General features: G+C 46.1%; 1 protein-coding gene across 1 annotated transcript in view; it reads right to left on the reverse strand.

The window, feature by feature from the left end:
- col24a1 (collagen type XXIV alpha 1 chain) overlaps positions 1–17796 on the reverse strand; it is a 179293-nt gene that overhangs the window by 122943 nt on the left and 38554 nt on the right. Inside the window, exons 5-7 of the mRNA XM_083647399.1 lie at positions 15683–15736; positions 6095–6148; positions 3385–3438 (exon numbers count right to left, since the gene is read on the reverse strand). Coding sequence (XP_083503525.1) covers positions 3385–3438; positions 6095–6148; positions 15683–15736 — 162 coding nt within the window. The remainder of the gene's footprint in view (positions 1–3384; positions 3439–6094; positions 6149–15682; positions 15737–17796) is intronic.

Genomic DNA, 17796 nt, shown 5'->3' on the forward strand with positions numbered 1-17796 from the left:
GCGAGAGAGAGGCAGAGACATCCAGCCTCTCTCTGACTGAGTAATCCAATCCTGACCAAAGTAAGGCTTCTGTTGAGGCCTCAGCTAATGTCTGTGGCTAACACATAGTTGTGTGTGTGTGTGTGTGTGTGTGTGTGTGTGTGTGTGTGTTGTGTGTGTGTGTGTGTGTCAATATCTCCCATTGTCTGACATCAATACAGAGTATTTTTTTACCAGCCGCGACAGCGTCAGCTGGTATTGTTTTCACCTCACGAGTCTGTTTATATGAGTGCGTTTACATGCAGACAATAAACGGATAACTGTGAATAATCAGTTTATGGCAATAATCTGATTTCTGCGTTTACATGCACTTTAATAATCCGACAATAGGAGAAACCCAGGTTTACATGATTCAGTCAATTAGTCGGATTTCTCTCCAGAAAGGCACCATTAATTCCGGAATAAAACAACAGAATATAGCTGCAAAATGCAAAATCACATTTTCCTAATTTATTTGTCCAGCGCAGAGGATGGTTTAGGTGAAAATTAGGTTGTGTATCTCGTCTACTTTACTAAAATTGGAATAGGCGTCGCTTTGGAAGTGCATCTGTCAATAATGTAGCGTGGGGAAAGGTGGAGTATTATGGGATAGCTAAGTAGGGTGTATGTCTAACTGTATCTGTCTGTTATGTTGTTCTGTGCATGTGGGGTTTGGGGTTTTGGAGTGGCAAGTGAAGGGAGCATAGGGCCAGTGGGTGGAGACTAGGGGAGGAAGTGGGAATGGTCGGGAGAGCTGTGTGAAGCTGGAAGAGAGCAGACGTGCTGGGGAGAGCTAGGCTAGGCTAGGAGAAGCTAGCGAGGTGTTGGCGTGCCTGCCTTCATGTGTGTCTGTCCGTTCGCTAAATAAAGAGTTTGATAAGCCAAAGGATCTGCCTCGGTGTGCGCCTCATTCCGCCACAATAATATTTCCAACTTTACCGAGCACACAGCACAGAGGCAGGCAGGTGAGGTGACTTAAGCACGTCAAATGTTCATGACCCACAACGTGTGTTGAATTGAAATACTGTAGCCTACCTGTCAGAAAACGGACAGAATTTGTCACGGATTTTAACGTTATGTGTGTGTTGTGTTTTGAACGACTCTGAGTCTGTTGTCTGTAGGCTACGTCATTCTATTTGCAATCCGAGACAAATATTCGTCCCCTCCCGTAGAATACCCACATTTCAACATAGTGCAGTGCAGCAGCGGTGCCGTTACAGGGACACCGGCTCTGTGCGGGAAGAGAGAGCAGAGCTCCCCGCTCCGCTCAGCCAGGGGCTCCGTGCTCACCGTCATCTCGCCAAGCCGGCTGTGGTGCGCTGTGGCCGGGAGAGAGACCGGGCATGCCGGTGAGAGAACCGGGAGGAGAGCCGAGGGGCCAGTGAGTGCAGCGCGTCTCTCCCTCAGTGCCTCTCTCTCCTGCAAGTCGTACATGCGCAGATATATAAACCCGAAAGAAACCCGGTTATGCTGGATACATGCAGAGAGAAAACCGATTATTGCCCAGAAACCTAGGTGTGTTTATCGGTTTATTCATAACCCGATAATGGCCATAAACGGATAAAGATAATCGGTTTATGCTGTTTACATGACCATTTGAATAATCAGGTAACTCAGAAATCCGCTAATAAACAGTTTATTGGTGTGCATGTAAACGCACTCTATGTCTCTCTGTGGACACATTCTGTTAACGTGACAGCATCAAAGCCGAGCAAGATGCAGTTACAAAACTTTACAGGTGTCGCTGACATAAAAATGAAGGTCGAGTTCTAAAATGGGTGTAATCCCGCATCGCCCCCCCCCCACCACACACACACACACATACGCACACACACACACACACACACACACATACACACTGCCCCTGGCCCACACCACACCCCCCCCCCCCCCACACACACACACACATACGCACACACACACACACTGCCCCTGTCCCACACACACACACACACACGCTGCCCCTGTCCCACACCACATCCCTCCCCCCCCCCCCACACACACGATGCCCCTGGTCCACACCACCCCCCCCCCCACACACACACACACACACACGATGCCCCTGGTCCACCCCCCCCCCCCCACACACACACACACATGATGCCCCTGGTCCACACCACCCCCCCCACACACACACACAATGCCCCTGGTCCACCCCCCCCCCCCACACACACACACACACACGATGCCCCTGGTCCACACCACACCCGCCCCCCCCACCCCACACACACACACGATGCCCCTGCCCCCCCCCTCCCCACACACACACGATGCCCCTGGTCCACACCACCCCCCCACACACACGATGCCCCTGCCCCCCCCCCACACACACACACACACGATGCCCCTGGTCCACCCCCCCCCGCCCCCCCCCCACACACACACACACACACACACACACACACGATGCCCCTGGTCCACACCACCCCCCCCCCCCCCACCCCACACACACACACACACACGATGCCCCTGCTCCACACCACATCCCCCCACACACACACACACACACACACACATGATGCCCCTGGTCCACACCACACACACCCCCCCTCCCCCCCACACACACGATGACCCTGGTCCACACCACCCCCCCCCCCACACACACACACACACGATGCCCCTGGTCCACACCACACCCCCCCCCCCACACACACACACACACACACACACATGATGCCCCTGGTCCACACCACACACACCCCCCCTCCCCCACACACGATGCCCCTGGTCCACCCCCCCCCCCCCCCCACACACACACACACACGATGCCCCTGGTCCACACCACACACACCCCCCCTCCCCCACACACACACGATGCCCCTGGTCCCCCCCCCACACACACACACACATGATGCCCCTGGCCCACACCACACCCCCCCCCCCCACACACACACACACACATGATGCCCCTGGCCCACACCACACCCCCCCCCCCCACACACACACACACGATGCCCCTGGTCCACCCCCCCACCCCCCCCCCACACACACACACACACATGATGCCCCTGGCCCACACCACCCCCCCCCCCCCCACACACACACACACACACACACATGATGCCCCTGGTCCACACCACATTTGTTTTAAGTTGAGGGTGTACAATGTTAAATTTGTATTGTTTATTGTACCATGGAAATAGACAAGAAGAAAATGAGGTGAGGTGTGACAAATATAGTTGCAAAAGTACAATAGGAGCAGTAAGCCAATGTATTATTTGTGAATTTAGTAGCCCCTAAGTACATCAGCAAACTCAGCTACTCTGCTGGTCTACTTGTTTCCCACTCTGACTCTGTTTCCGACTCTGACTTTCACGAATCAGATGTCTGGTTAAAACCAAAGCAGGTAAACATGTCAGCTCTTACCAGGGGCCCTGCAAATCCATCCTGACCGGGTAGACCTGGAGGACCTCTGTCACCCTGCGTACAAACGGAAGAGAGAGCAAGCAGGTTAGCAGAACACCTGAGAGAGAGGGATTGGGATCCAATGCACACCGTCAGTGAAGGACTACACACCGACTTTTGGGAGTTTGGTCAAGAGTTTGACCTATTATGATGAGAGGATTGACACCAACATCCCCTCTGTGTCTCTGTCAGATAGTTCAGTCCGGTGTGCACGCTGCTAACGCTTTAACATACAGTGCATGCTAAGAAATCAGCTGCAATTAGCATGATCCTAAAAGTAGGACAACGAGAACCTTAGCAGCTCTCAGCGTAGATAAATCTGCCAGGCTTGTTTAGAGGTTTGTTCAAATAGACAAACATGCAGGAACTAGTTTCAAAGCAGAAGATCTCTCTTCCTGAAAGACTTCTAACATGACTTGATTTGTTTACACAGGAAGTGAACAAAGTTGGCAGATAGCTCACGTTTTTTGAACTAATGAGCTTCACTAATGATGAAGACTGTGATTTTGTTTTCAGAAGTTATGGATCTACGTTACAGGCAATTTACTAGTAAAAACCCATGTCGATTTTGGATTAGCAAAAAGTCTATCGCATACTACATACTAATGCTAATCAGCTAAGAATAATTCATTGAACATACAACTCACTGTATGCTAAAGTGTTAGCATGCACACTGGACAGAGCTAGCTAGCCGCTTAGCCTAACCTACTAGAGACACAGAGCAGGCAATAACCTACATGCAGGGCCGTAACCAGGGTTCCGAAATAGGGGAGGTCCAGCAAGGGGAAAATTTGAGGGTTTTTTCCCCCCTTTTTTAGCCATATTTAGAGTAATATATCATTTTAAATCAACATTAGGATTATACTGTTGTGATGTCATTATTCAGTATATTCTCTTTCATGTCACCACCTGCTCAGCTCTCCTGTCAACATAATTGTAACTAACAAACACAAACTGTTTTAGCCAAATTCATATCAAAATGACACCTACAAACACAGGTACACAACCCAAGCCGTACACAACACACAAAGTCATCATCGATAATAAAAAAAACATACAGAGGGACATTTATTTATTCCTGATAGGAACGATTGAAAAATAAAATAAAATATATTATGTTGTTTTTAACTTTACACCACCTCTTTTCGTTACTTATTGGGTCATGAAACTGAAACCATGCATATAGCCACCTGCATACCTGACTTCGGGAGCTTTGCAATTGGCATCATGCATGATTAGCCAGTAGCATCCCAACGTGTCACACAGGTAACATTACTTAAGAGACAGACTAGACACTTACTTTCTTGGTTGTTGCTAAAAAATCTGTCAGTGTCACTCACTGTCTGTCGTTCACTCGCTCACTGTTCACTCGCTCGCTCACCTTCAATTATCTCGCCAGGCAGACAGACAGTCATCACTCACCACCATGCTGCTGCTCTCTCGGAATCAAGTTACCGCGGACGCAGCGTCAGATGACTTGCTGCCTGACCTGCCTTTCGTTTCAAAATAAAAGCGATCCCGTGTTTTTCATGCTTTTCCATGCAGATTGTTTTATAAAAAAAAAAAAAAAAATTCCTCTGAAATATTAGGGGAGGTCCGGACCTCCCCGTGCTCATAGCTAGTTACGGCCATGCCTACATGGGTAAATTAAATCAGGTGCAAATAACTTCATTCTGGGTGAATCTTAATTTCAGATCAAGGTACATGTGAACGGGCATGATTTGTAAAATGTGTGTGTGTGTGTGGGTGTGTGTGTGTGTGTGTGTGTGGGGGGGTAACTTAATTTTCACAAGTGTGACAGGTGTGTATAAGTCAAGAAACCCAATTGGACTATTCTGTGAAAATCTTGAAGATTACATTGAACATTCTTCTTCAGTTATTCTCAGAGGCTTTTCTAGGAGTGTCTAGATCTTGAGAATTTGGCTTGGAGAGAGAGAGAGAGAGAGAGAGAGGGAGAGAGAGAGAGAGAGAGAGAGAGAGAGAGAGAGAGACAGAGACACAGACACAGAGAGAGAGAGAGAGAGAGAGAGAGAGAGACAGAGACAGAGAGAGAGAGAGAGAGAGATAGACAGACAGAGAGAGAGAGAGAGAGAGACAGAGAGGCCAGCTGAGGTGAAGGCAGACAGATCTGTGATAATAGACTGAGTCTGAAATGCAGAAAGGAGGGCAGGAAGATAAGCAGTTGCTGAATGGATGAAAGCAGACTAATAACACTGCACCTCATTGATCAAGCAATATGCTAACAAATGCACACATAAAGCATTTTAATAGATGCAAACACTTCCACCACAAATAAGTGTTGGAAGCTTTTGGTACGCATGTTTATTACTAAATAATCATTATTCAAGGAGGTTTCTGAGCACCGGCAAAATAGTGGCTCAATGAGGGGAGACTAAAGTGAGATGTGATGTTAGATACGACTGGTGCAAAGAAAGGCTCATCAGTGGCAGTCCAGGTAAAAAGTCACAGGAGAAGTATCAGTGTCAAAGGAGTGATAGAGGGGTAAGATAAGGGAGGGTCTGAAAAAGAGAGGCATTATTACTGAGAGAGGAGAGGAGAGGAGAGGAGAGGAGAGGAGAGGAGAGGAGAGGAGAGGAGAGGAGAGGAGAGGAGAGGAGAGAAAGACAGTCTGTGTTGTGACTGACTGGGACAGAGTGGTCAGGGACTTTACCTTGTCTCCTGCTGGAGCCTGTCCTGGAGACAGCCCTGGGTCTCCCTTAGAACCCTGTCAGAGAGAGAGAGACACACACAGGGTCAGGAGGAGCAACACTAACCTGCCATGTCGAATCTTTTTCTTTTTTCTCTCCATTCATTGATTCATTCATTAGATGTACACCCGGGCACATGGAGAGGCCACATTTCAAATGTAAGGTTGGCTAACCACTACTACCAATACGATATAAAAACAATTCAGGAGGCAATTTTTTTTATTAAGAAAATGGGGGGGATGCCAATGAAACATTTTCATTTTCCAAATAATGAAAAAGTAATTGTAAGTACTAGGTGAAGTAAGTAGGTTAAAGGTACATTTTGTGTTTCTCAAAATACTTTCTCCACAAGCCCCATTGCTCCCGGTAGCAAACGGGGTGTTAATACATACTTGCTGTTGCTCATCTATTGATGTTATAATTCTACACACGTCAACTTTCTAAATTGTATTAATTGGTTCGTTCATTCAATTCAAAGGAGCAGAATGACAAGCTCAAACGTAAGTTTAGTAGATTTAGTCTTTTGCCAATCAAATTCATTTTCCAAGATGAAATAACTGTGAACTAAGTAATTATTAAGTCGATTATTTTCTCTCTTCATTTGCATGTTTTGAACAGAAACTGAAATCACCTCTGCTTTCCACACTAGCAAATGATTAGCCTACTGATAGCGCTGACAACCCCGTTTCTGCAGGATTGAAAGAAGGACCAGTGTGTCCAAGAACAATAAGAGAGAGCACCATTCAGGGTGGTTTGCCTTTAGAGAGACCACTTCTCCCAAAGATCCTTCATCCTCAACTGAGGGCCAGGGTCAGTCCATGGACAGCCCATGAGGAGGATTTGAGGAGGTTTCCTTAAGCCGCTGTTTAAACCCACATTGACAAACTGAAAAGATTGAGGGTTGAATAACAAGACTTGAAGCTCCTGAGCCAATACAGACTGAGCTGTTGTTGTACTAACTGACTTTGACCAAAATGCGTGACACATTAGCCAATGAACAGCCAGGAAGGGGTCTCGCGCTACTTTTTAATGCTAAAATAAAGCTGATAATGTACAATTTGATAAAAAAAAAAAAAAAAAAAAAAAAAAAAAAAAAATCAAAGTACAACACAAACTGTCCATTTTGCTGCAACTCGACGGTGCTGCTTAATCCAGGACCTTACTTCCTGGAACTCTTGAGAGTAAAAAAAACTGGTCCATTGGAGTGAATGGAGATGTCGCGACTCTTCTATCTACACGGCTCTGTGTATACCCATGCACACACAATACTGGCTGCAAGAGTATCCTTAATCCTCCAGTATAATTTGCATGACATACAACACAACTCATAGCTCATAGTTTGATGCTATCAACAGATAGCATCAACATGTCAGCAGTGAGCAGCACATGTAGCTCAGCAAGAGAGTCACACTTAGCAACAATGTAACAATGCCTTTGAGGAGCCTGACCTCATCCAGTTCCTCTGTCACTCCAGACCACATGTGCAATTCCCACCAGGCACAGAGAACAAGCCAGGCAAGCAGTCTGCCAGAGCGGAGCTGATGTTAAGTGCATTACCACAGAAACAGCTGATGTTAAGTGCATTACCACAGAACAGCAATATTACATTTCAACTCCCAGAGGCCTCGCGCTTTTCTTTCCAAAATGAAGTGGATTCTGGTAAAAAAAAAAAAAGAAGAAGTAGTATTAAGTAAGTATTAAAATAAGTATTTTTTATTTTCATATACCTTAAAAGGAGTTAGCCCTAAAGGACGGGTTCCAAAACACTATCAATGCATTGCAGAAGCATCCTAGAACTCCCCTGGCAGCCATGTTGCGAGATCACCATGTCATTCCAGCACAACCGCCAAGTCCGGCTTGCTCGCTGCACTGTAACAACGGCATTGTCAACTTGTGCGTGTGGTTGGTTGTTCCAATAAGGCAGGATAAACATGGGCCGGCCCAAAAACAAAAAATAACAAGGGGGAGGGCAAATCAAAAATTCAATCCCCCCCGTCTTTATTTTTGTCTTTGCTCCAAGTGAAATATTTTATGGTCACTCATGATTCAGTAGCTCACACGTTGGCTTGGTTCCAGCCTTAAAACTTGTTATGTTAGGATTTTTTGAAATGTCTATGGAGAAATTGAATGGTGAACTCACTTCCGGGGCAAGAGACGTCACGTGACTGTTCAGATGGTCAATACAAAAGTATGCATGACACAATAATAAAAAATTCATTCATTCATTTGTGTCATCCCCTCTCTCTCTCTCTCTCTCTCTCCCTCTGTGTGAGGTGCCTGTCTTCCAGCCTGTTCAGGTGATGCTAAGCCATGCAAGGTGCTTGTTTGACACCTTCAATAATACATTCTCCTCAATAGCCATCTGTCAGTGAGTGATTACCTGCTCCTAACAGGCATCGCTGGCTTGGATTCTGAGCATCCCATTTCCATGGTTTTGACTGATGGCCATTGAGGCGTACAAAAGCTCGGGGTTGGGAGAGCAGAAATCCTAGCGTAACATAAAGCAACGACAGGGGAAACTGAGGTCCCTTTCTGTTTGAAACGTGTCAGCAGTGCATGAAGCAGACTCTATGGCTCTTGTAGGTCCCACGAGCACATGGTCATAACATTTCAGGCTGTGCTTAAAACACATGTCAACTGAGCCTTTTCAGCTCGCCACCGGGGGCTTCAAACATAGGTCTGTTTGTTGTTGTATATTCCTCTGTATTCATCGGAGGAACCAAATACAATTTGCACGGGGGTATTTTCCCAAGCTGAGACAAAGAGTCTCTCTCCCTGTTCCGCCTCCACACTGGGGTTGGGGGTCTGAGAATGACTCATCGATAGGTCACTATGGTATTAGACCACCGATTGTGTGTGTGTGTGTGTGTGTGTGTGTGTGTGTGTGTGTGTGAGAGTGTGTGTGTGTGTGTGTGTGTGCGCGCGCAATGCGCATGTGTGTGGTTTTACTTAAGTCGAAATTGGGGAAACACGCCCGACTTAAAGCGATCATCTCGAAGATTTCAGTTCCGTTCTCTTTGGCGACACCTATGGGGATGAGCGGTAATTGCAGGTGAGATCCAAACAGTGTTGCGTCATCCGTGTCACTGGCGCAGACGAGGCTCTCCCTCAACCAGCTTCCACACACTGTCCCAGCAAGGTCAAAGGGTCACACCAGAAGACATCCATCTGTTTGACTAATCAGAGAGGAAAACATGACATTCCTCTTTTGACGTGTGCTGACGACGGGGGCGAAGCCATCAGAACTCGTAAAAAGTACTCAATAGAGTACTCCATTCGTTCACTATATGAACAAACAAGCCCACGCTGAAGGGTCATTCAGTCACAACCAACTTGCCACATCAAAATTCAAACTTGCGCCAGACAGAGAGAAGGGCCGGAGGGGCCATACACGTCTCCTTTGTTTCTGCTCCTCCACTGAAGTCAGAACATGGGCTTCAGCACCGACTGGGACAGCGTGTTATGTGGCGACTCTGCGGTTGCCAGTTAGGACCACAGCCGCCGCAACCATCTGCAACCATCTCCATCTTTCCACATCCTCACTCCACTGTGCCAATGTGTCCTTTACATCTGTAGCATACGGGGGGAAACTTCAAACAGATCCAAAATTCAATCTATCTTTTTTTTGGGGGCTTTTTGTTGACATCAAGTGCGTGCTGTGACTGATGAGTGGAGAGACCAGTGAGCTCGGGTGAGGAGGATGTAGCAGCTTTGCTGGAGACGTCTTCCCTGTCACTCACTCGGTGACAAAGACCCTCCCACATCTGGCTGTGTCTGCTTTCAACCTGAGCAGCCATCACATGGTTCTTTACGGGGGGAAAAGACTTCCGTCTCTCTGCTGCTGCATTTGGTAAACACTTTTATAAAGTGTTAACCAGTGTCTGGGAGTTTTATACGTAACCTACTGCCGGTATGTATATTTATGGGGCAGCCTAAAACAGTGAAATTGTGATAATGTCACCCTGAGATTTACCTTCAGCTTAACAATATTGTCATGATGGAAGAGATGATTTTGGACAAATTGTTTTTAACTTTAACTATAGTATTCAATGTTTGTATATAAATGTATATAGTTGCCATCCATCATAGATTGTGGAATGTCCATTTTTGATGGTGGTTGGGCTAAATGCATCCAGATCATCATGAGACTGATTACCTGACTAGTTCATGGTCCCTGATTGGCCTCATCTGAGGAGGTGTTGGCTATCTGAGGAGGTGTTGGCTATCTGAGGAGGTGTTGGCTATCTGAGGAGGTGTTGGCTATGTGTCTGGAATGTTCTTTGTTCCTAATTTTTACCTGAAGAAAGTCTAAGGACCAAAACGTTATATCAGTAATGAAGTTTATTGCAAGTAAAAGGACAGTGTGTGTGGGAATTCTCTCTTGTCTTGGCTGTAAACCATCTTTCTCAAAGTAGACCACGGTGGCGTGAATGCACACATTATGCTGTGGGTGGCCCGAGCACAGTAGGAACCAAAACCCTAAGTGGGAGTCTTCTTAGTTCCATATGGGGCATCTCATGTAGAGCGCCATCAGTCAATGCTAGCCAGTAAGCAGAAACAGCTGCAGTAATGGCTGCTTTCTATACAGCAAACTAGAATGACAAGACTTACAGACACTATGTCTTTAGATGTGCAGCCACTGAGTGTGTCTCATCACTCATGTTGTTGCTTATATCACTCATGTTATCTGGGATGCATTATCTTTTTTCAGCTTGTTACCTGGGACAGATTGAGCTGACTTGAATTTAATTTCCGCCTATACCAGATTCTGCTTCCACATGTGAATAAACATCTAGCCTCAATGGATAATTCCTGATCGTCTGTGCAAAACGACCTACAGTACTACCTATTATACTGCTTTCATGTTATGGAATCGTTGGACATGTTGAGTGTGAAGGTCACAGGTTCAAACCCCAGGTGATACAACCTGCTTCTGAGGCACGAGGCAACAATTCATATTCATATCCTCCAGTAAAACTCCAGCTGTTGATGCTGCGTCCACAGGGAATAGAAAGGTGAGGGACCATGATGCTACCTGTCTATACCAGTGGTTCTCAAATGGCTCATTTCCACCACATATAACGGCACAGTACAGCTCTACTCGACCTGGTCTTACTCGTCTCTACTTGATATAGACTCTGTTTCCATAGCAAGTTTACTCGCCTCCGCCCACACCTGGTCATCATAGCGACCGCATATCTGTCCTCCGCCCATAGCCGAAGTGGGCTATAACGTATAACGTTAAAATTAAATCCATACACGGAACTTTTAAACTGGTTATGAAATACTGGTGCCTGTAAATGACCTACAGTGTACATGGGCAAATGACAATCGGCCAGGAGAATGGATATCACTTTGTTGTTACTCAAACTCACATGCATGCACTGCGCGGGGGACGGGAGTTGCACTACAGGGAGAAGGGAAGCCTCTAGCCCGGCGGCAACTCACCAGGCAAGACCGCGGCTTCGCTAAACCCCCGCCTCCGGCCTAACGGAGCCGACGTTACACACAACTACAAAGGGCTTCCTGAGGAGCGGACTTTTTCTCTCTCAAAACAATTGAAAACCACCGTCATGTTAAAGCTGAGCAAGGAGATCGATTTTATTTCACCAGAGCCGAAGGCAGCAACACAAAAGACTGATGGAAATAAAAGACTGATGGAAATAACAGAAGAGAAGGTAAGCCCCACTAAACTGGCATCCAGCATTGACAGTAGATACAGTAAACACGATTCTGCCTGACCAATCAGTCGTCTGCAGTGTTTTCACGTCACCGTATGGTACCGGGTCCACAGCGCTGGAACCTCAACAGAGCAGGCACCAAAAGCAGCACGACTCAACCCCGACTCGACCCGGGCTGTCCAGGTTTTTGATCGGTGGAATGAGACAAAAAAGCGAGACGAGCTGGGCGGGGCCGCGCTGATACCAGCGGTGGAAATGGGCCAAAAGTGGGGTCCGGCCCAGGGACTACGGTTCCAGGAGGTCCCCAGCAAAAAGGGGGCTCATTTATTTTCAAGCAAACAGCTAAGCAAGTATGTCCCACTTACAGAAGAACGCTGCCTCTTATAAATTATATTGTGAGCTTGATTACATTTTTCAACCTGTGATGCATGACGTTCCTTTTCTCTGTACCGATGTTTCTCATTCAAATACATGACTCTTTACTGCCATGAAAGGGAAAGAATACCTTTTGCCAAAGCAATGCGATGAGTCACTAGTTGATGTAGCGTAAATAAGGCCTCATCACGAGAGAGAAGCACAAACACGACACAGATGAAACAAGCTCCATGATAACATCATCAAAGCACTATGGTTGCCTTCCTCGTTGTGACTCGCTCAAAGTAATCTTATAGCAGAGTACGTCACCTTGAGGCACTGCGCCAAGACTTCAAAATAGATAGTGTGTGATTGTGTGTGTGTGTGTGTGTGTGTGTGGGTGTGTGTGTGTGTGTGTGTGTGTGTGTGTGTGTGTGTGTGTGTGTGTGTGTGTGTGTGTGTGTCTTCTTGTACAGCTATGTTGGTGAAAACCAATTAGAGTTTTATACCTGGGAAGTGAGGATATTTTAGGAAAGTGAGGAGATTTTGGCATGCCCTCACTTTCTCACACACCTTCAAAGGACTGTTTGAAGGTGAAGACTTGGTTTTAATGGTTAGGTTAGAATTGGGTTTAGGTTAGGGTTAGGGTAAGGGTTAGGCATTTAGTTGTGATGTTAAGGTTAGGGTTAGGAGCTAGAGAATGAGGCATAATGTAGATCATCAAGTCTCCAAAAGATAGATGGATGAAATTGCAGCTTTAAAGCAGCAGAACATCTCAGTGCTTGGACAATGGGAGAGCTTTTTTTTTTTTTTTTAACCTTTATTTATACAGGGGGAGTCTCACTGAGAGCAATGCTCTCTTTTTCAGGAGCGCCCTGTTCACATTCACACACACATTCATACCTGGAAGCTGCCCAGTACAACCACCAGTCTGATCTGCTGGCCACTGAGCAGCTCCACTGGAGCGGTTGGGGGTTAAGGGCCTTGCTCAAGGGCACCTCAGTGGGTGGTAATGAGGGAGGGGCAAGTGCTGCCTTTTCATATGGATAGCAGCAGTAGCACATTGTCAGAGTGAATAAGCATACAGAGAGAACATGAAAACACAACCAGACCGTGACAAATTGAGCAGATGAACACCAAAGTCTCATGCAAATTGCTGGCTAAATATTATGATAGGAGACAGCATTCGTTTTTACAAGTCCAAGACAGCAATGCTAGCTACTCAGGGGCAGCACGACAGCACCTCACAGACAGGGGTATGAACATGACCAGAGTCTGGTACCACCCAGGAGAGCAGACAGCCCCCATTTACAAATGATCAAAATAGACTAATCGATTAGAAAGGAGTCTTTCCGGCTTCAGGCTACTTACAATGTTCTATTTACTTTGGACTAATTGCGGATTGCCTGCTCTCAATCTCTCTATCTCTCTCTGACGATTGGCAGGGTGTCTCAGTCTGTAGGATGACAGGAAACCACCTGGGGCAGTATGGAGCTCAGTCTTCTCATCCCCTCCTCTAGACTCCAAAACTCTTCAAACCCCATGTACTAATGTACACCAATTATTCTCAAAGCCCAAACTCCACCAGCCCTGCTGTTGTAAATCTCACGGCCATCATATCTTTCACCGCTACAAAGCCGGGGGATTATAGGGGTATGAAATGACATGACTCGGGGTGCAGACTGTAACGTTATGAGCTTTACCATCTGCTTAAAGCGCCCCAATTGTTCTGTGTGACTGGAATTGTTCTGAGATCTTGGGTTTCATAACAACCACCCTCGTCACAGCACTTCAACTTGATTTCTCCCTGGGTATAAACACAGTCTGCATGGCTTGGATCACTCAAATTAAAAGAATACATGGAAATGTACGATGAATTTCCCATGTGTTTTATACATGCAGTATTCTAAACATGAGCGGTGCATTTTGATTGAATATATTCATCTTTATTTTTCTGAGAAACGACTGAGAAATATGATATTACAGAATTTTCTTTTTTTGCTTTGATAGTTCAGAGTAGAGAGAGAGAGAGAGAGAGAGAGAGAGAGAGAGAGAGAGAGAGAGAGAGAGAGAGAGAGAGAGAGAGAGAGAGAGCAAAGACTGGGAGAGGGGGGGGTGACATGTGATACAACTCCTGTGATTCAAACCTGCCTCCATTACAGCACATTATAATCTAATTTAATTTTATCTTAATTTATCCCATCAGTAAATATTTTTTTAGTTCTTAACCAGGGGCACATTTACACAATACTGAGGCTTTCATTGTAACTGTTGTAGTTCTATTCTAACCATGCACCTCAGTTACGTACTATCAATAAATCCATCAATTACATTTTAATATGTAATTTATGTCCATACAGTAAATTCGAATTTGTGATGTCTGTGCTATCAATCACTGTGCAACGGAAGGTATCACACAGACACCACAATCAATCAAATGGTGGATACAGTCCTTTTCCCACAACCATCAGCCAATACTCAACCACGCCCAAAGGGCATTTTCCATAAAAAAAAAGAGTGTATCTTGGCAACCATGGAAAAGAGAATAATCAAAGGACGCATTAATGTGAACCCTGCAGCTACATAAAGTATGTTGTGCCTCTGCTGAGAGAAAGATGCATGATTTGAGAGCTTTGAAACGGCCTTTGGACCATCCTCAGCCTGAATGTGCTGATGCTACTGTACCACAAAATAAACTTAGATCATTAATCAGCCATTTTCCAAAGCAAAGCCACATATGACTTTGTCAGAGAGACACGGCATCCGTGTCAAACATGTTCATCTATTTATCTATTATATCATAGGATCAAAAGAACTATGTATTTATTTCAAATCAAAACCAAAATGGCAATCATCTCTGTTAGTGTTGCCAAAAAGAAATGGAGAGAGTGAGAGCGAGAGAAAACATTTTTGGAGAGGCATTGGAGCCCTCTTTAACCCGTTTGTGGAGAGACAAGCCATTTTCTCACCAAAATGAAAGACTTTAGTTTTGTCACTGTATCGGAAATAGACTCACCTCCACTGACAATACACTGAAATAGACTCACCTCCACTGACAATACACTGAAATAGACTCATCTCCACTGACAATAGACTGATATAGACTCACCTCCACTGACAATACACTGAAATAGACTCACCTCCACTGACAATAGACTGATATAGACTCACCTCCACTGACAATAGACTGATATAGACTCACCTCCACTGAGAATAGACTGATATAGACTCACCTCCACTGACAATAGACTGAAATAGACTCACCTCCACTGACAATAGACTGAAATAGACTCACCTCCACTGACAATAGGTAAAAAGCTGCATCTTTCTTTCTGCGCGTGAAGGGGGAGTGTGGACGCAGAGCATGACATTGACCCTGGCCTTTGCGTGGGGATCTGAGGCAACTCATCTGGCTCTTCCACAGCTCCTCCACTCCCCCAGATACTAACCAGGACCCTGCCTGGTGCTCCCAGGACGCCTGTCTCTATCTGCCTAGTGGAGGAGGAGGCCACTCACCTTGGGGCCAGGTGGACCGGGCTGTCCCGGGCTTCCATGTGGACCGGCGGGACCCTGGAACATATGCAGACAGAGAGGGAGAGAGAGAGAGGAAGAGAGAGAGATTATCTCAAAGTCTATCGGACACAACAGCCCAGTATTTAAGATGAGTCAGATGTCCGCTAAAACCTCCAGCTGCACGCTCAACTACAGAGAGAGGTAATGTGAAAGCGTGCGCGGAGAAAAGAAAAGAAAAGAATTAATCCAGATTGAGTGAGTGAAGTTAATCCAGATTGAGTGAGTGATGCGTTCCCATAAACCCACAGACTGTTTATATCACACACGGATTATGTCACATTTTTCTTAGGTGGACCAAACCAATCCCATTCCTCGAACATCACAGGTATGCAGCGCGTGCACAAGCGTACGCACACGCCAATCACACGCCCGCATACGCACACACACACGGACGCACGCACGCGCGCACACACGCGCGCACACACGCACACGCACACACACACACACACACACACACACACACACGCCTACAACACATGCACATTCATATGCAGACATGCACACCATACATACACCACATTCCTACACATCTGCACCCCTGCTGTTTGCAAGCCGGGCTCTCCGGCACTAAAGCAATGTCTGCACTGAAACAATGTTTTAGTGCAGAAATGTTAGTGCACTTGAAATGTTTGAAAATGAAACGTTGAAATGTTGTCAAATGTTGAAATGTTGAAATGTTTGAAATGTTTAGTGCACTTTAGTCTAAAGCAATGTCTGTACTAAATTTGGGTGACTGACCCCTCCCATCAAGGCATCTCTCCCCCCCCCCCCCTCTCTCTCTCTCACTGATCTCAGTACAGAGCGTGCTTTAGCCAAAAACATATTGGCTGTTGAATGATAGAAAGGAAATTCTCATCCACATCAGTGTTACTGAATGGTGCATGAGCATTCATGTGTAACTATGATCATCGGGGTCATTTAGCTGAAGAAAACAAACAGTGGAAATTGTATCCCATCTTTGAACAGTGAGTCTGAAATGTTTCACTCATGCTCCCCTTCAATGGCAAAATGAACCAAATTCTATGTCAAATAATATACAAGATACCTGCTTACTGTAGTAACCCCCTCGCTGCTGATCCCTGCTTACAATACAAAACTCCCACTAAAGTGCACAGTACAGCCTGAGTTGCATGAGAACTGCCCGCACCATATGGAGCCAGTCTGATAACGCTAACAACAAGCAGAGGCAGCAGAATGAGTGTGGCACAGCACAGTGTGCTGAGGCAGCAGACAGAGACATAACCACAGCGCCCACAGCTTCCCACCACATCATCAGCCCAGGCCTCTCTTTATGACTCATCTCCTACAGTATGCTTACAGTACATTCTGGAGCAGCCATGTGCTTTTTACTAGGAGACATGTTTTACTTTTGGCTGGAGGTGTGTGTGTGTGTGTGTGTGTCTGTCTGTCTGCCAGCCTGTCTTTCTGTCTGTTAGACTGACTGAGCGAAAGGAAGCGCTAGTTCTGAATATTGCAGTTGAGTGATGCAGACAGCAACACATGCATGTGTTAAGCCACGCGCTAATCACAAAACACCAAGAGAGCTAGTAGCTCCCTTGGCAGAGCTGGTTTAACGGGCCTTATACTGGGGGGGAGTGAGCATAACCAACAACTCACTATAGTCGCTACCACTCGGGACTGATGAGAACTCGGATTCACTCAGTTACACACACACGCACGCACGCACACACACACACACACACACACACACACACACACACACACACACACACACACACACAAACACAAACTATATACTACAATTCATGCATCCCCACACGCCAAATTTTCCAGTGTTAATAAGCATTGACTTTTCAGTGACAATCATAGTTGACAAGTGTTGAGTCTGTCCACTCATAGAGCTGACATGGCTCTGGGGCCAGCTGTTCAAAAACTATATAGACGTGTTAAATGAACTCTCGCATGCAGAGCTACATAAACACAGTCGTAGTGTTGATTTTTACATGCTCAGTTCAATTAACCCCAACGATCGTGCTGCGCAGAAGGTGACCTCTCGGTTCAATTAACCTCAACGATCGAGGTGCGCACAACATTAC

This window comes from Poromitra crassiceps (genome assembly GCF_964638095.1).
Source record: "Poromitra crassiceps genome assembly, chromosome: 12".
In the NCBI taxonomy this organism is placed as follows: Eukaryota; Metazoa; Chordata; class Actinopteri; order Beryciformes; family Melamphaidae; genus Poromitra; species Poromitra crassiceps.